General features: G+C 36.6%; 1 protein-coding gene across 1 annotated transcript in view; it reads left to right on the top strand.

Moving 5' to 3' along the window:
* The window catches only part of map3k5 (mitogen-activated protein kinase kinase kinase 5), a 58105-nt gene extending 54358 nt beyond the window's left edge, over window positions 1–3747 (top strand). Inside the window, exons 27-30 of the mRNA XM_063001848.1 lie at window positions 262–374; window positions 1024–1133; window positions 1263–1339; window positions 3045–3747. Of these exons, the coding sequence (XP_062857918.1) occupies window positions 262–374; window positions 1024–1133; window positions 1263–1339; window positions 3045–3105 (361 nt within the window). The 3' untranslated portion in view covers window positions 3106–3747. The remainder of the gene's footprint in view (window positions 1–261; window positions 375–1023; window positions 1134–1262; window positions 1340–3044) is intronic.
* Window positions 3748–20849: the final 17102 nt, after the last annotated feature.

Here is a 20849-nt window from a genome sequence, read left to right as displayed (position 1 = left end):
GACCTCACAAATGCTCTTTTAAATTAATTCCCCCAGCACACTCCAAAATCTTAGAAAACTGCCCCCAACGATGACTGAAGGGTATTTTAATCACAATGGAGGGCCAACTTCTTGATAATGCCAGTGGTTTTAAAATAGAATGGCTAAGCTTTTATCAGGTGTCCACATACTTTCGGCCATGAAGTGCATGTCTAGAAAACTTGTCCTGTTTAAGTAAAACTTTAATCTCAGACTTCTGGATTCATTGTGTTTGTTTTTCAGGCTGTTAGAGGAGCTGGTGGAACGAGAGAGGGAGTATCAGTGTATCCTGCACCAGGTTTTGGAAGAGAGGGAGAAGGAAATTAAATTACTGAAGATTCGTTCTGAGCCCATCGGTCAGTCACACAAACACACACACAGAAATAACCATGCTTTGGATAAAAAAATCCTCAGAAACAGGGGCAGAACCCAAATTGTGTAACATTTTGACGTGCTGAAAACTTCAATTGTCTGTAGTTTCAAATGTGCCCAGTAGATGACAGCTGCTTATTGCAGGCAGTTGCTGATAATAGCACCAGACATTCACTCTTCACTGCAATGGGCACCAAGCCATAGCATACCCACAAAACATAAAAAAGACTTTATGTATACAAAAATCTAAAGCTGATAAACAGTGACAGGCATTATAAGAAAAGTGGACGAATTACATTTTTTTATTCTGTATGTATAAAATAATATAAAGTGATTTAATAATATGATTTAAATGCAATTGAATTGTTAAGAGTTAGAACTATAAACAACTGTAGCACAGGAAGTGGGATATACAGATCAGTTACATTATGACAGCAACCCAAGAAAAATAGTACAATGAGGTTCATTTTTCCTGCTGTAAGGCAAGACAAGGCAAGGCAAGACAAGTTTATTTGTATAACACCTTTCATGCACAGTGGCAATTCAAAGTGCTTTACATAAGAAAAAATGTAAAGCATTAAAACATTTCTGAGATCTAGAACCTCAGAAAGGCTTTTTGCAATTATCTTGTAGATATCGCCACCCCCTCTGTGAGTATCCAGAGTTCATTAGGAGGCGACGGAGACCCTGAGCTACTCAAATGGCTCCGGTTTCATGGAGCTGATCCAGACTCTATAGACAGGGTAACACACCTCTCTATTATAACAAATTCATGCTGTCTGTTCTGAGTTGAACAGTGTAAAAGAAAAGGAAACATGTTTTTAATAAACACAGTGCTGGTGATACTAAGTGTAGCGTTTTCTGTATTGTAGATTGTAGCGGAGGACTACTCTCTGGAGGACATCCTGTATTACGTCACCAGGGACGATCTGAAGAGTCTCAGATTGAAGTGAGTTCTTCTTTAAATATTCGGGACATGTTTTCATATGCGTTTCTACAGTGTATCACAAAAGTGAGTACACCCCTCACATTTCTGCAAATATTTTATTATATCTTTTCATGGGACAACACTATAGACATGAAACTTGGATATAACTTAGAGTAGTCAGTGTACAACTTGTATAGCAGTGTAGATTTACTGTCTTCTGAAAATAACTCAACACACAGCCATTAATGTCTAAATAGCTGGCAACATAAGTGAGTACACCCCACAGTGAACATGTCCAAATTGTGCCCAAAGTGTCAATATTTTGTGTGACCACCATTATTATCCAGCACTGCCTTAACCCTGCTGGGCATGGAATTCACCAGAGCTGCACAGGTTGCTACTGGAATCCTCTTCCACTCCTCCATGATGACATCACGGAGCTGGTGGATGTTAGACACCTTGAACTCCTCCACCTTCCACTTGAGGATGCGCCACAGGTGCTCAATTGGGTTTAGTCCATCACCTTTACCTTCAGCTTCCTCAGCAAGGCAGTTGTCATCTTGGAGGTTGTGTTTGGGGTCGTTATCCTGTTGGAAAACTGCCATGAGGCCCAGTTTTCGAAGGGAGGGGATCATGCTCTGTTTCAGAATGTCACAGTACATGTTGGAATTCATGTTTCCCTCAATGAACTGCAGCTCCCCAGTGCCAGCAACACTCATGCAGCCCAAGACCATGATGCTACCACCACCATGCTTGACTGTAGGCAAGATACAGTTGTCTTGGTACTTCTCACCAGGGCGCCGCCACACATGCTGGACACCATCTGAGGCAAACAAGTTTATCTTGGTCTCGTCAGACCACAGGGCATTCCAGTAATCCATGTTCTTGGACTGCTTGTCTTCAGCAAACTGTTTGCGGGCTTTCTTGTGCGTCAGCTTCCTTCTGGGATGACGACCATGCAAACCGAGTTGATGCAGTGTGCGGCGTATGGTCTGAGCACTGACAGGCCGACCTCCCACGTCTTCAACCTCTGCAGCAATGCTGGCAGCACTCATGTGTCTATTTTTTAAAGCCAACCTCTGGATATGATGCCGAACACGTGGACTCAACTTCTTTGGTCGACCCTGGCGAAGCCTGTTCCGAGTGGAACCTGTCCTGGAAAACCGCTGTATGACCTTGGCCACCATGCTGTAGCTCAGTTTCAGGGTGTTAGCAATCTTCTTATAGCCCAGGCCATCTTTGTGGAGAGCAACAATTCTATTTCTCACATCCTCAGAGAGTTCTTTGCCATGAGGTGCCATGTTGAATATCCAGTGGCCAGTATGAGAGAATTGTACCCAAAACACCAAATTTAACAGCCCTGCTCCCCATTTACACCTGGGACCTTGACACATGACACCAGGGAGGGCCAACGACACATTTGGGCACAATTTGGACATGTTCACTGTGGGGTGTACTCACTTATGTTGCCAGCTATTTAGACATTAATGGCTGTGTGTTGAGTTATTTTCAGAAGACAGTAAATCTACACTGCTATACAAGCTGTACACTGACTACTCTAAGTTATATCCAAGTTTCATGTCTATAGTGTTGTCCCATGAAAAGATATAATGAAATATTTGCAGAAATGTGAGGGGTGTACTCACTTTTGTGATACACTGTATGTACCATCCTATGCTATGTGTACAACTAAAATACTGTTTTAAACTCCTGCTCTTTTCCTCAGGGGTGGAATCCTGTGTAAGCTTTGGAAAGCCATTACGGAATATCGGGAAAAACCTGGCTGAAGAGGCGGCTGCTATTTGCTACACTTTATTCTGGTGTTTCCAGACCAAATTCCTGAGAACCTGCACAAGAAACCACACAGACATGCCACAAAGATGCCTGGAAGTTCTGCTTAACTGATAAGAAGAACATGGTCCAAACTCAGAGATGAACTTGATCAACACGATCATTTTACATTTACCTTTACATTTTACATTTTTCCTTTTAGTTGCATGGACATGACCCAATTCGTAACTTATGGGATTGATTTGGTCTACAGTTTCCTGTAAGGTGATTCCAACTTTGAAGTATCCCCCAAAGTTTGGGGTGACATTTGTATATTTTTAACATTCATGATAGCACAGTAGTATAGTGTTTTGTTCAACCTTTTGAAGATTTAGGCGTCAGTGGTGCCTGTGCAGATGAAACCAGTGAACCTCGATGGTTTGGTGCTTCTTCTTAAAGGAAGACTATGATTTGTGTGTGTTTACAAAAAAGACTGATCATAGACATGACAGAATGATTTATTCAGACTCTCCAGTTTCCTTTCAACTTATAACAAAGTCTCCAAACACTATGTTTCACTGTTATTCATATCGCTCATGATTTTCTTGCTTATTTATGCACATTTTCCAGATTTCCCATAATTAAAGACTTTCCTTCAAGTTGCTGGCTGTGTTTTTACTGGATACTGTTTTAGTGCAAGTCTTTATGAGGCATTTTAAGCATTTGTCATAAATACTTACTGTCTTCACTCCTCAACATTTGTTAAGATGTACTATATTATTAAATTAGACATGATAACTGAACAACTGTTTTTATGTTGTAACTATAAATAGTTCTATAAATGAATACAAACTACAGGCTAGCCAATCTGCTAGCAAATAAAGTTCGTTTATTCTAATATCTTACATTTTTAGAACATACCTCCATCTGATTTTTTTTTTAGAATTATGATTTTGTAAAACTTGAGCCCATTAAAAAATGTAGTTCTATTATATATATTCACCATATTCACTAAATACACCCTTATTTAAATATTTGCCATGATATTTAATGTATTTTGTATTTTATCTATTTTATTATTAATTAATTAAGATTATTTGTATATTCTTACAAAAGTCCTGGGAATTAACTGTGAAATTAAAAGTGGCCTGAAAATGATTTGAGTACATTTGTGTCTTCTTGATAAGAATAAATATATTCTATTTAAAGTCAGGTCAAAACTTTTTGTCATCCTTGTTGAATTGGCTCATTCAAACATCAACAGTATAAGCCTAACCTATAAGTTTAATAAATGTGTTCTAGTATTGCTGGACCAGACTTTGATGAAGGGTAAAAAAGAACTTTCTATAAAAAAGTTTAATTATATTAAAATCTGGTGATTTGGTAGCTATGAAAGGCACTAGACTTCACTCCATGTTCATCAATGCACTGTTAAATATGAAATTAAAAAATAACACCCATTTTAATAACCTTTTAATAACCTATTATTACATAGTTGGCATAGATAAATAAAATATATTACACAGATGAACACATTTTTTATGTAAGACATGCCTGTATCACTCTTTGTTACTATCTTGTGCAAAGAAATTCAGACAGTTACGCTTGATTTTTTTAGGAGCCCTGTATCAATGTTCAGCTGCCAGTTTCTATAAGAACATTGTGCCAAAATCACAGTAAAATTCCAATTAGCTTTGACTAAATATTGATATGTTATGACAAAATATGTGATCCTATGTAAAAGGGGTTACAAAGTCATAGGAGACCCAACCCAAAAGAGATACAGTAGTAGGAACAGAAGTGTGACTGATATAAAGCCATTTTGCAAGAAACAATGGGACTAAAAATCCTCTACAGCCATTACGGAACGTTAGATAATGTTTAGTTAAATGATTTAGATACAAAAGGAGGTGAAATTAATTAAAAGTTCTCTAACGCAAAGTTCTCTTTGTGTATTTTTATACTTGCACTGAAACCATGGGCGGCTTGTTCCTTAGGGCGATCGGGTGACGCACCACCAAAGGGCGAAAGGGAAGAAATTTTTCTATCACATTCAACTAGTGTTAAACTAGCTGTGAAAATCTGTCTTGCCTCTGAATATTGTAGTCCAATCAGAGTCGAGTTGTGTTCCGTACAGTACCGCCCCTTTTGGGCGATTTCAGTCTGATTGAAAATCACCCGGATTGATCTTATAGACTCTCATGTTAAGGCACTTTTTTTTCGAACTGTAGGCCCTGCAATACAATCTGTATGGGTTCCGGGAGGGCTCGCACTTACGTGCTTGCGTCACACGTAACATGGTGTAGCGATAATTGGAGCAGCTAGCGATCTCGTCAACATGACTACCATTGCCTCAGGATCTGCTGCACCTAAAATAAAATGCTGTCTGATGAAGACTGAATTAAATTGTTAGTGTGAAGGCTTTACTTAATTTTATGATTAATGGTAAAGCTGGTCTCTCTCCATGTTCAAAGTTATATGTGAGGGCAAACTGACAGATGACTTAAGATGTTATTTAAGCTTTATATTACCCATTGAACGGGTCACCTTGGACATCATCGCAACAATTGCCCCCACTGAGAGATTTGGCAGGAGCCACCACTGACTGAAACTATTTAGTGCGATGACTATACATTGACAGAGCCCATCAGAAAGGGTAATTTTCTAAGTATTCAGAATACAAAATGAGAAAAAAACTGTTTTTATTTAGTCTGAAATACAATTTAAAAAAGATTAAGGTATCACAGATAATAATAAATACATTACTTTAGCAGATTTTTTTTTTTACATTTAGAGAAATCTAAAAAAATAAAGAAGTAAAACCAGGTCATTGAAACAAAGGAGATCTTTAATGTTCAAATAATGTATAATCCTATATTTTTAGAGAAATTACAACCAAATAATTATTGAAATTCTTAAAAATTCATGAATTTATTCATTAATGTAACTACTAATATTTACACAGTGCAACTGTTTTTTTAAGGAAGTAGTTGATTAAAACACAACCACTGAAATCTAACCCTTTATCTAAAACATTTATAATTAATTTTATATATTTAAAATATGTTTCCTGAAAATAATCAGGGTCAAAAATCAACATCAACTTTCAGAATAATGTGTCAGACATCATATAATCTCACTTCTTTGTGCGCAAATTCATAGAACTAGTTTGGGTACACCCAACTAAACATAACCAAGGACATGGATTGCATAACTTCTAAAAAGCAGAGATGTTATGAGCCAGATTGTAAGAGATGGTTAGAGAGACAAAAATGTCCTCTACGAATCACTGATGAAAAGAGTCCTACAGTACTAATTATACTGTACATACACTATGAACAAAAGCAAGTGGACCCCCACTGTCCTGCTTTGACCCATGACAGATGTTTTATTTAGTCATAACACTGCTGTCACTATGCCAAAGTGTTTTTTGTGATTGATAAAAGTGTGAAAAGTAATAATCTATTGAGATCACTGAAATTGCACAGTGTAGAACTGGTTTTAGGTGAATTAATTATTCAACTGTCAACTTATGTAAATGTCTGTTCTGTAGCTGTCTTTGTTCTGACGTCATTCTATTCTAACTTCCTTCCATACTGTGGTAAGTGTACATCCTTTTGTGTTGTGTATGTTACGGTGTTTAAAAGCAGTGCGAAATGGTGCGAAGCTCCGAGCTACAAAAAAAGAATTTGAGATTTAAAATGGCAGCTAAAAGGTAAATAACCATCTTTATTTTCTTTTTACATAAACAGATGAGCATCCAATAAATACAAACAATAGTTTTAGGCTACTAAAATCAAAAATCATATAAAAGCAAAATACACTCCAAACTGTAGCCGCTAGGCTAGTCTTGTCTTGTCTTGCTACGGAAAAGGTATGAAACAAGCAGTAACTTGCTATATAGAATTTGGAAATAAAAGCGTGAGAGTGATAAGAATAAGGATAAGAATGAGACAAAACAACTTAGGAGTAATGACGCATAATGATATTTATTTAACTTTACTGTTTAACCACTTTAATGTTTGGCGGTTGTAGCAATGGAACAGCGGTAAAAATACAGATAAATAAATGACACACCTGTTGGATTAAGACGAGGTTTTGCTAAACAATATATTCAATAACTAAAATGAAAGTAGATTGTGTTTCTGCCCTTGTAAACACAGTTCATGATTAAATCTTTTAATCACAGTTAGCTACATTAGCATTCATACGGTTTTGCTTAGGCCCAAGCTAATCGATTTGTAACGAGAGTCCAGGAATTCCTGCTTATCAGCTTGCCAAGTAAGCTAGCTTGCTAAACCTCAGGCCAGCTACAGACCATCAAATCAGATTTTATGTTACTCACAGTGGGCAAACGCTGCAACACTAGAAATGATACTTTAAACTGAATAAAAAAAAAATTAATATGGGATTTTTGTGTGAAATATCATTCTTATATTTATATTTAAATTTTACATTGTGGTTTATAGTTCTAATTCTAGTCATAATTGTAATGGGAGGGGTCACGTCTTGCTATTGGAGTATGAGGTGAAGCCCTGCACCTGTATAGTTGGAAATGAACCCAAAAGCAGATGCTTGACCAAGGTAGAACAATACTGCGCCTAAAAAGCATCTAAAAAAAAAAAAGAGATAAATAATATGGCCAAAATAATAAGAACAAAGTAACAAATGAAAAACACAAAAACATTGATATCCCTAAACAGAGAAGGTGAATAGAACAGTTATTTATCTTGAAAAGCAGACATGAAAAGGTCACTTTGTTAAATAAAATTATATATTTTCAACAGACTGCGTTGCCAGCGTCAATATACTCGCCGGAGGTTTTTACATCAGCGACGTCAAGGTAAAAAAACAATCCTTAGATTGTAAAAGAAATAAAGTTCTTTTTTTTTTTTTTTTTAAATAAATGACTGCTAGCATTCAAACTGATGGGAATATTCAATGCTTATATTTATAATCTTTTTTATTCAGCTGCAAAAACAGACAAGACTGGATATTCATTGCTGCTGTTGATGAAGCTGATGATAAAAGCCACCTTTGGTAGAAATGATTGTGAAGACACATACCAGTTTGATAATGCTGACTTACCCCAAAGCACCAATAATTCTGATCAGATCAAACAGTTAAATAAAAAGAGACATTTAAAATTTAAACTGTTATTACGTGTGGTTAATAACCCTCTTAAGGTAGCATGGTGGAAGAATTTTAATTTGCTTTTCAAAAAGAAAACATTAAAACCAGTTCCTGAAAATTTCCCCCATGTAATGAAGTATTTGCTTTGTCTCACTAAACTGGCATGTGTTGAAATCAATCACCAAAAAATCACAAATGACAAGGCTCTTAGGTAAGTGTTTATCCTTTATATAAATAGTTAATAACATTTGTTTAGTGAGCCACATGTTTTGCCCTGATGGAGAGGCAGCTTGTCAGTGGAACAATTCTCTTTGTGCTTAGTATTTTTGTGTGGCAAATTTTGTGTAAACAAATATTATTTTACAGCAGACAGAGCTCCGAATTTATGTTTGTTTTGTAATTCAGCTAAGTCTTATTCATTTTAGGGTCTTTGAACTTCATTTTTTGAAGTTTGGCGATGAGAAAAATATCTTTGTCTGCTTCAAGATCACTGTGAACAACTGCATCCTTTGTGTTGGTGCATGTGACAACCAAAAACACATACGAGTGAAGAAATATATGCATGGTATGATTTTGGATTTGAGTTGCACACTTATTACCTCTGTATGCTTTGTTTTGCCAGAAACAGTTATTAACATTGTATTTAATATTTTTTTCCTCTGCTTTAGATGCAAGATGTGATATGTCATCATGGTATGTTTTTAAATATTATGATGTTATTGCAAAATTTTTTTCACAAATTCTGCTTGTAATCAGTTTCTGTAGTAACTGTTTTGCATCTTTTAGTTCTTGTTTTGATTCAGGGCCGCAAGCACTGCTGATGCTGATGTTTAAGGATCCCTTTTCCTACATAAAGGCTGGTGGCCAAGCTTGCTCATACCAGTTTAATAATACATGCGTTCCAGACTCACTACAGGCCGCCTTTCATACTACTTATATTAAATACCCAAACATAAAATCTCTATTAGAATTAGAATTTTCAATTGGCATAATTATGGATTATTTAAATAGAGGAAATTATACTGTAGCTAAATCACTTTGGATGGTACAGCTCCCAATTGTTAAAAATGACAAGATGCTTAAAACAGTTGATCTTTCTAGCAGTGTGAGAGACCATTTTCCAGTTATTAATAAACTGGTATGTGCCACAGTGACCTATCAACAGCAAACAGCCAGTGATGAAACAACACTTTGGTAAGTATAAGCTAGGGCAAAAAAGGGAAAAAATAAAAAAAAATCATTCCAAGGTGTTTGAGCCCTTTATTCTTATGATGCTATTACCTTTTTATTGATATACAGTGGGGCCAAAAAGTATTTAGTCAGCCACTGATTGTGCAAGTTCTCCTACTTAGAAAGATGAGAGAGGTCTGTAATTTTCATCATAGGTACACTTCAACTATGAGAGACAAAATGAGAAAAAAAAAATCCAGGAAATCACATTGTAGGCTTTTTAAAGAATTTATTTGTAAATTATGGTGGAAAATAAGTATTTGGTCACCCACAAACAAGCAAGATTTCTGGCTCTCACAGACCTGTAACTTCTTTTTTAAGAAGCTCTTCTGTCCTCCACTCGTTACCTGTATTAATGGCACCTGTTTGACCTCGTTATCTGTATAAAAGACACCTGTCCACAGCCTCAAACAGTCAGACTCCAAACTCAACCATGGCCAAGACCAAAGAGCTGTCGAAGGACACCAGGAAGAAAATTGTAGACCTGCACCAGGCTGGGAAGAGTGAATCTACAATAGGCAAGCAGGTTGGTGTGAATAAATCAACTGTGGGAGCAATTGTAAGAAAATGGAAGACATACAAGACTATTGATAATCTCCCTCGATCTGGGGCCCCACGCAAGATCTCGTCCCGTGGGGTCAAAATGATCATGAGAACGGTGAGCAAAAATTCCAGAATTACACGGAGGGACCTGATGAATGACCTGCAGAGAGCTGGGACCAAAGTAACAAAGGCTACCATCAGTAACACACTACGCCGAGAGGGACTCAAATCCTGCAGTGCCAGGCGTGTCCCCCTGCTTAAGCCAGTACATGTCCAGGCCCGTCTGAAGTTTGCCAGAGAGCATATGGATGATCCAGAAGAGGATTGGGAGAATATCATGTGGTCAGATGAAACCAAAATGGAACTTTTTGGTAAAAACTCAACTCGTCGTGTTTGGAGGAAGAAGAAAAACCCAAGAACACCATACCTACTGTGAAGCATGGGGGTGGAAACATCATGCTTTGGGGCTGTTTTTCTGCAAAGGGGACAGGACGACTGATCCGTGTTAAGGGAAGAATGAACGGGTCCATGTATTGTGAGATTTTAAGCCAAAACCTCCTTCCATCAGTGAGAGCATTGAAGATGGAACGTGGCTGGGTCTTCCAGCATGACAATGATCCCAAACACACCGCTCGGGCAACGAAGGAGTGGCTCCGTAAAAAGCATTTCAAGGTCCTGGAGTGGCCTAGCCAGTCTCCAGACCTCAACCCCATAGAAAATTTGTGGAGGGAGTTGAAAGTCCGTGTTGCCCAGCGACAGCCCAAAAACATCACTGCTCTAGAGGAGATCTGCATGGAGGAATGGGCCAAAATACCAGCTACAGTGTGTGCAAACCTGGTGAAGACTTACAGGAAACGTTTGACCTCTGTCATTGCCAACAAAGGTTATGTTACAAAGTATTGAGCTGAACTTTTGTTATTGACCAAATACTTATTTTCCACCATAATTTACAAATAAATTCTTTAAAAATCCTACAGTGTGATTTCCTGGATTTTTTTTTCTCATTTTGTGTCTCATAGTTGAAGTGTACCTATGATGAAAATTACAGACTTCTCTCATCTTTCTAAGTAGGAGAACTTGCCCAATCAGTGGCTGACTAAATACTGTTTGGCCCCACTGTATATATATATTTTTTTTCTTGGTGCATTTCGTTTCTCATTGTAAATTAATGTTTATCTTCACAGCAAATTTGGTGATATAATGGGCACAGAATCTAATCCAGCCCTTATTTTCGTGCACTGTGATGTCTCAAATCACTTACGATGTGAAAACCTGCCACAGTCTGTTACAGATGAACTCATCAGAAGGTGATTACAAATGTAAAAATTAGTATAGACAGTAACAGAATAGATGTAAATGTTTTTGTGAGCAATAATATGCTTTGCATCTTTTTTCTCTAGAACCTATAAGCTTCAGTTTTTGCTCCTTGGAAAAGACAGTCACATGGTTATGTGCTTTAGGTTCTCAAAAGACATATGGCTACTTGTTGATAATGACCCCACAAAGCCTTCATTTCAGCCTGTGATTTTTGAGAACCTTAAGGAGTACATTGTCTGCTCAGCAGGATACGTCATCAAAACCCCAGTGGAGACTCTTAAGCTTGGTATGGATTACTTTAACATTTTCACCCATAACATTTTAAACAATGTCATAATTAATCATACCAAAGCAGTAGTCATGAATTTACGATGGGAGGGGATCAAATATGCAGGATGGGGTGTGGAGGGGGGTAGGGGTTCCAACTATTCTAAATGATTCCTGCCCTATTTAACAACTGATGGGAACACTGACAGAGCCTAAAATAACACATAGCTAGTATACATTTACATCAGTATATTGAGGCATTACACATTTCTTTAAGCATATCTGAATATTGGAGGACAACCATTTTCTTTCACCTGTACGTTCATGTGTTGTAATGTTGTCCTTCATTAAATTGACACAATATTTCTTTGTTTTTTACCATAGGCATTGCTGAGACTGGAGTGGGAGCAATTCCTTACCTAAATCAAGACACTGAACATGATTTTGGGACAAACCTACAAATCGGTAATCACCTTCCTTTGTTTGTTCTGGGTGGTCTGGGTCGCAGAGTCCATTAGTACTGCTCCCAAATTTCATTTACTTTTTTCAAACTTTCTCGTTTTCCTTCTACAAAAAGTGACACATTGTTTCTTTTCTCACAGGCATTGCTGAGACTGGAGTAGGGACAATTCCTATTAATCAAGATTCCTATTAATCAGGAGACCGGATTCTGTAAAAAACCTATAAGTCAATGTTAAAGCATTCTCTGCAATACACCGCCGTCGTCCAAACCCCACTTCACTCTGTTCAATTACTTTTTGGTTACTTATTTTCTTGATTTCTTTTTTATTTTTATATATATATTCACAATATTCACTAAATACACCATTATTGAAATATTTGCTGCATTTGGTATTTATTGTCATTTTGTTATCTATTTTATAGTTAATTAATTAATTATGATTATTTGTATATTCTCATTAAAGTCTTAGGAATTAACTGTAAGATTAAAAGTTGCCTGAAGATGATTTGAGTACATTTGTGTCTTCTTGCACTTTTTGTCACCCTTAATGAATTGGCTCAATCACACACTAACAATATAAGCCTAACCTATAGGTTTAATAAACGTATTCTAGTATTGCTGGACCAGACTTTGATTAAGGGTAAACAGGAACTTCCTATAAAATATTCAATGATAATAAAATCTGGTGGTTTAGGTGCTATGAAAGGCACTTGACACCCATTTTTAATAACCTTTGAATAACCTCTTATTACATAGTTGCCATAGATGAATAATACATTTTACCAAGATGAACACAATTTTGTTTACATAAGAAACGCCCGTATCACCCTTGTGCAAAGAAATTCACACTTAAACAACTTTAATTAATAAGACAGACAGGCTTGATTTTCAGGAGCCCAAATCAAGAAAATTCCAATAGAAATTGTTGACATATGTGATCCAATGTGAAAGGAAAGCCATAAGAGACCCAACCCAGAAGAAATGCAGTAGAACAGACTTCAGTAGAACAGAAGTGAACAGAAGTGTGACTGATATAAAGCTGTTTTGCAAAAAACATTGGGACTAAAAATCCTCTACAGCCATTACAGAACATTAGAAAATGTTTAGTTTGACTTAAAGAACACACCCATTTATACATTTTCTTCTCTTTGTGTATTTTTATACTTGCACTGAAACTATTTAGTGTGATGAATATGCATTGACAGAGACCATCAGAAAGAGAAAATTTCTTTCTGGCCAGTAACAGAATACAAGTATTCAGAAAACAAAATGCGGAATTAAGTGTTTTTATGCAGTTTAAGATACATTTTGAAAGGGTTATTTTATTTTATTTCAGAAAAATACATTATTTTAGCAATTTTTATATAAACTCTAGAAAAATCCAAAAATAAAGAGGCTAAATCCAGGTCATGACTGGAGCTTTCAGCAAAACATTTCAACATTTGAAAAAGACCACATGAATGTTTCACAATACTGCTTGGACAAATATTTTATTTTATGAATAATTAATGTGGTTCTTGCAGCTGTCATTTTAGGACTGTATTACTGTCAAAGCCTATCATGAAAGTCTGGGTTTTATGTTTTCAGTTTCTTTTAATGTGTCTTCTGGATCTCAAAACATCTGCCATTAAAAGGCAGTGCTACACCTGCTCCAACTTCTTACAGAGACGACAAGCCTAGGTTTAATTGAAAAAAGCTGAACTGTCATTACAGGTCACAACTTGTATCTGTTTTTATTTCATTCCTAACAATCACAATCTTACCCATGTTTTAAGTTCTAAATCTTATAGCCAACATGCTAGAACATGCATTTTGAAAGGGTTATTTTATTCCATTCTTTTAGCACTTTTGATATAAAATCTAGAAAAATCTAAAAAATAAAGAGGCTAAATCCAGGTGATGACTGGAGCTTTCAGCAGAACCAAAAACACTGATGCATATTTCAACATTTGCAAAAGACCACATGGATGATTCACAATACTGCTTAGACAAATATTCTATGTTGTGACCTTGATTGTTAATAGAAGTTGAGGAAAAAAGGCACAAACATCATCATGAATGTAAATAATGGTGAATATACAGTATATATATATATATATATATATATATATATATACAGTATATATATATATATATATACAGTGTATCACAAAAGTGAGTACACCCCTCACATTTCTGCAGATATTTAAGTATATCTTTTCATGGGACAACACTGACAAAATGACACTTTGACACAATGAAAAGTAGTCTTTGTGCAGCTTATATAACAGTGTAAATTTATTCTTCCCTCAAAATAACTCAATATACAGCCATTAATGTCTAAACCACTGGCAACAAAAGTGAGTACACCCCTTAGTGAAAGTTCCTGAAGTGTCAATATTTTGTGTGGCCACCATTATTTCCCAGAACTGCCTTAACTCTCCTGGGCATGGAGTTTACCAGAGCTTCACAGGTTGCCACTGGAATGCTTTTTCACTGCTCCATGACGACATCACGGAGCTGGCGGATATTCGAGACTTTGCGCTCCTCCACCTTCCGCTTGAGGATGCCCCAAAGATGTTCTATTGGGTTTAGGTCTGGAGACATGCTTGGCCAGTCCATCACCTTTACCCTCAGCCTCTTCAATAAAGCAGTGGTCGTCTTAGAGGTGTGTTTGGGGTCATTATCATGCTGGAACACTGCCCTGCGACCCAGTTTCCGGAGGGAGGGGATCATGCTCTGCTTCAGTATTTCACAGTACATATTGGAGTTCATGTGTCCCTCAATGAAATGTAACTCCCCAACACCTGCTGCACTCATGCAGCCCCAGACCATGGCATTCCCACCACCATGCTTGACTGTAGGCATGACACACTTATCTTTGTACTCCTCACCTGATTGCCGCCACACATGCTTGAGACCATCTGAACCAAACAAATTAATCTTGGTCTCATCAGACCATAGGACATGGTTCCAGTAATCCATGTCCTTTGTTGACATGTCTTCAGCAAACTGTTTGCGGGCTTTCTTGTGTAGAGACTTCAGAAGAGGCTTCCTTCTGGGGTGACAGCCATGCAGACCAATTTGATGTAGTGTGCGGCGTATGGTCTGAGCACTGACAGGCTGACCCCCCACCTTTTCAATCTCTGCAGCAATGCTGACAGCACTCCTGCGCCTAGCTTTCAAAGACAGCAGTTGGATATGACGCTGAGCACGTGCACTCAGCTTCTTTGGACGACCAACGCAAGGTCTGTTCTGAGTGGAACCTGCTCTTTTAAAACGCTGGATGATCTTGGCCACTGTGCTGCAGCTCAGTTTCAGGGTGTTGGCAATCTTCTTGTAGCCTTGGCCATCTTCATGTAGCGCAACAATTCGTCTTTTAAGATCCTCAGAGAGTTCTTTGCCATGAGGTGCCATGTTGGAACTTTCAGTGACCAGTATGAGAGAGTGTGAGAGCTGTACTACTAAATTGAACACAACTGCTCCCTATGCACACCTGAGACCTAGTAACACTAACAAATCACATGACATTTTGGAGGGAAAATGACAAGCAGTGCTCAATTTGGACATTTAGGGGTGTAGTCTCTTAGGGGTGTACTCACTTTTGTTGCAGGTGGTTTAGACATTAATGGCTGTATATTGAGTTATTTTGAGGGAAGAATAAATTTACACTGTTATATAAGCTGCACACAGACTACTTTTCATTGTGTCAAAGTGTCATTTTGTCAGTGTTGTCCCATGAAAAGATATACTTAAATATCTGCAGAAATGTGAGGGGTGTACTCATTTTTGTGATACACTGTATATATACAGTGGTGCTTGAAAGTTTGTGAACCCTTTAGAATTTCTATATTTCTGCATAAATATGACCTAAAACATCATCAGATTTTCACACAAGTCCTAAAAGTAGATAAAGAGAACCCAGTTAAACAAATGAGACAAAAATATTATACTTGGTCATTTATTTATTGAGGAAAGCCACTGCTCTCCAAAAAGAACATTGCTGCTCGTCTGCAGTTTGCTACAGATCACGTGGACAAGCCAGAAGGCTATTGGAAGAATGTTTTGTGGACGGATGAGACCAAAATAGAACTTTTTGGTTTAAATGAATGCGTTATGTTTGGAGAAAGGAAGACACTGCATTCCAGCATAAGAACCTTATCCCATCTGTGAAACATGGTGGTGGTAGTATCATGGTTTGGGCCTGTTTTGCTGCATCTGGGCCAGGACGGCTTGCCATCATTGATGGAACAATGAATTCTGAATTATATCAGAGAATTCTAAAGGAAAATGTCAGGACATCTGTCCTGAATCTCAAGGGAAGGTGGGTCATGCAGCAAGACAATGACCCTAAGCACACAAGTTGTTCTACACATGGTTAAAGAAGAATAAAGTTAATGTTTTGGAATGGTCAAGTCAAAGTCCTGACCTTAATCCAATCGAAATGTTGTGTAAGGACCTGAAGCGAGCAGTTAATGTGAGGAAACCCAACAACATCCCAGAGTTGAAGCTGTTCTGTATGGAGGAAGTCCAACACCAAGCCTGTGACTGATCAACAGTTACTGGAAACGTTTAGTTGCAGTTATTGCTGCAAAGGGGGTCACACCAGATACTGAAAGCAAAGGTTCACATACTTTTGCCACTCACAAATATGTAATATTGGATCATTTTCCTCAATAAATAAATGACCAAGTATAATATGTTTGTCTCATTTGTTTAACTGGGTTCTCTTTATCTACTTCTAGGACTTGTGTGAAAATCTGATGATGTTTTAGGTCATATTTATGCAGAAATATAGAAAATTCTAAAGGGTTCACAATCTTTCAAGCACCACTATATATATATATATATATGTATATATATATATATATATGTGTGTGTGTGTGTGTGTATGTAAATGTAATATATAATGCACTAAGATATTTTACAGAAATCTCAGGGTAGCACTCCATCAATCTGAGCTGAAAAGACTGAAATGCTGCTGATAACCTGAAGAGGAAATCAAATAGCTTCTAAAGTGATTTATTACAAAGGTTATTTTACCTTTTCTAGCCTCAAGTCTAAATGATTATTGAACAAACAATAAAAACATATTATTAGCATATTATAAATAACAAAAATATTTCTCTACAAGTTTAGACATGAGGCATTTATTATTATGCTTTGAATGAATATTGGTCCACATTTTATGAGTAATTAATGTGGCTCTTGCAACTGTAATTTTCGGACGATATTACTGTAAAAGCCTGGGCTTTCTGTTTTCTGTCTTCCGTGTCTCAGACATCCGCCGTTAAGATGCAGTCCTACACCTGCTCCAACTTCTTACAGAGACAACAAAACCTAGGTTTAATCGAAACAAAAATGGACAGGTAAATCCTATAATTTTAGTGTTAACGTGTATGTCTAATGTATTTGAATCATTTTCTGCTACATACTCAGTGAAAGGAAGTTGATGAAGAGTAGTAGCCGCGAGGCTAGTTCAATCAAAGATCGCGAAGCATGTTCTAACATGTTAGCTTAGATTAAGAACTTAAAGCGTGGGTAAGATTGTGATTGTTATGAAATAAAAACAGATATGAGTTGTGACCTGTACTGACAGTTCAGCTTTTATTTACTTTTAGTTACAAAACTAGCATGACCACTTATAAAAGTAACGGGACTTTAACGGTGTATAAATGACACACCTTTAAGCCGTGATTTGGCTAATGCTAGCTATACATATAAGTGATACAATATGTTTTAATAAATGAGCCAACACACCTACTTAATATGCTGTCAAAACAGCTCTAACCTGCTCTAACCTCCACAACCCTCTTTAATTGCTGGAATGTTCCTTCCAATGCCTACATTATGTATCCGATGCATGTGTGCCCACTAAAACGTTAGACAGGAATTAGCATGGGCAATTTGACTAGCTTGAGACTACGCAGTCCCATACACAGAATGGTTTGATACACTTTGCGTTGTCAAACATATAATTCATCACCAATATTTTTATTTTTGCAATTTGAGACACAGTTGCCCTTCTGTTGGTCTAGATAGCTTCATGTTCTCTGGCATCAGTAGGTCTCATGCCACCCAACAACCCTGTCTCTCATCAGACTACAGTCAGTGGGTACTCACCATGGCTGGTGAAAGCACCCTTTGCTGTTTTGTTAAATACTTCAGTCTAGTGTTACTATAGTGATTTGACTCTTATCAAAGTATTTATGCATTCTACACATACAATGAGTACCAACAGTCCATGATTTGCACAATGCACAACTGTTATGAAATTGACATAGCCATACACATTTTTGGAAGTGTTTCTAATGTTTTCGCTCATCAGTGTATGTCTTTGCAAACAGAATGAAGTTGTGCCATAAAACCTAGCCTAATAACAGTGTGACTGGTTTAGGTGGGCCAGTTTAGGCTGCCTGAGTTTTAGTTTTCTAATGGAGTGCCATACCATTTGACCTGGCCATATTAAAGTATTTGGTCAGCATCTAAATTTGAAGCAGTAACATATTCGAAACTTTATTGGCCAGTAAAAATCATAAAAGGATGTTCATTTCCCTCCAACTAATGTCTCTTTTTGACAGCTGCTTTAATAGCTACCAGTTTCCTCTTTTTACCATGTCACAGCTAAGGTGCTTAAGGGATAGTAGGTTTAGTAAATGGTACATGACATTTTTCTTCAAAAAAATTTATTTTAAATCATTGTTTTGTTTTTTCTGGACATCTGAAAAAAATGAAATCGATGAGCTGCTGGTCACTGAAATGTGCAGATATGGTTTCAGCAGAGAGAGAGCTGGCTTTACTGACATCAGCAGCACATTTATAGCCTCTGACTGCGTTCCCCATTAGCACAAAATGCTTTCAAGAAATATTAATTTTGTCTAAAATTTTGTTTATTTCGAATGAAATTAATTTTATTTTTTTCTGTGAACTTAAGTTTTGTGTGGGGTTGGGGAGGGGAGATGCTACACATGCACAAGGAAGTTCAATTAGTAGCACACAATCTCAATTACTCGTGTGTGTGATTTTTTTGTGGTGTGTGTCATTTAATAACTGTCAGGTCAAAATTACTTTTAGACAGTTTTGTTCACTGTTTGTGCACAGCTTTTATGAACCATGTGTAAAAAGACAATCTTTCACTTTGTTAAATGTTGGGGTCACTCTTAGAAAAGTCATTAAGTCAAGTTAAAAAGATCATTTAAGGGGTTTTCTCTACTAGCAAACATGTAGTTGCTCATTTTTGATTGAGACAACACAAGCAACAGGGTTGCTTACATTGTGTCTGCTCAAAAGTGTAAGCTGCTTTGGATACAAAAAGCTCACAGAATAAATTGGGAAGGCTACTGTATGTAGAAAGCCAAGTCCTCCTTTTGAACTAACTTATATTTAGGGTTTGATTGTCAGACTGAAGGCCGGTAATTGTGAACTGACCAACTAGATGCATTATAACCATGTAATAATAATAATAATTGTTTCATTTCATTTTTATATTTTGCAACCACTTTATCCTTTTAAGGATTGTGGTGGGTCTGGTTTCGTTGGAATCACTGGACACAATGCAGTAACACACCGCGAATAGAACACCAATCCATAGCAGGCTCACAGCTGTGCAACCTGTGCACTAATAATAGTAGTAGTAGTAGTAATAATAATAATAATAAACCAAGTTTTAATTTATGCAGCCATCCTTAAACTCAATATGTCAATTTCAAAGTGTTGCTGTGCAGCAGTCACTGTACCACCAGTCTCATCTTGGGGAAGCTCAAAAGTAGCACAGCTTGAGAATGACACAGTCTTCTAAAACATTTACTTTAATTGCAAACCTTTTGCAAACTTACATGCATAAATGTAAAAAAATGTGCTATTATGATTTATCATTTAGCATTTAGTCATTTCATTGACTTTTTTGTCTCTTTCAGGTGTTGTGATTCAAGGCTGCCTGCATTGCAGAGATTACTGAATGACTTTTCCTACATATCATGGGGTGGTAATTTTGATAACATCAAATTTACCAATACCTGTGTTTTAGACTCATTCCTGGCTGCCCTTCACTTTAGTTACATGAAATACCAAAACATAAAATTGCTTTTAGACTCAAACAGCCTAATGAAAAAAATCATGAAGTGTTTAGATGACGGAAGGTATAATGGTGCTAAACATCTTTGGTGGAATCAACTGCCAAATTTTCCAGATGATGAACATAATGTCATTAACTTTTGTGGCAATGTAAAAGACCACTTACCTGTGTTGTCTGAGCTGGTTTGCGTTAGAGTTGATTACCATCAGGCTACTCCTAGTGAAGATGAGAAATTTGAAAAAATACGGTAGGTAATTTTTAAAGCAAGATGGACCTTTTTTATAAAGTTTCTTATTATGGAATCTAATAATGTGTGTATTTGCAAATTTTACCAAAATGTACCAAATGTTTTGTCTATTGGTGTTATCTTGAAAAAAGCCTGTAAAATATAATATAATATTATATATATATATATATATATATATATATATATATATATATATATATATATATATATATATATATATTATATTATATTATATTTTACAGGCTTTTTTCAAGATAACACCAATATATATATATATATATATTTATATATATATTTATATATATTATATATATTTATATATATAAAACCCCAAATCAGAACAAGTTGGGACATTATAGAAAATGCAAACAAAATAAAAATTACATTTACTTGTAACCCAAGATATTTCATGTTTCTTTGATGAGCAAAAATGATCAGAGGATCTCCAGTTTGTTAACAAATGCGTGGGAACATTTAAAAAATGTTTAAAGGGGCATGGGACAAAGTA

Source organism: Trichomycterus rosablanca, chromosome 9 (assembly GCF_030014385.1).
Source record: "Trichomycterus rosablanca isolate fTriRos1 chromosome 9, fTriRos1.hap1, whole genome shotgun sequence".
In the NCBI taxonomy this organism is placed as follows: Eukaryota; Metazoa; Chordata; class Actinopteri; order Siluriformes; family Trichomycteridae; genus Trichomycterus; species Trichomycterus rosablanca.
Note: the sequence above shows the minus strand (reverse complement) of the source record. Positions and strands in the feature narration are given on the sequence as shown.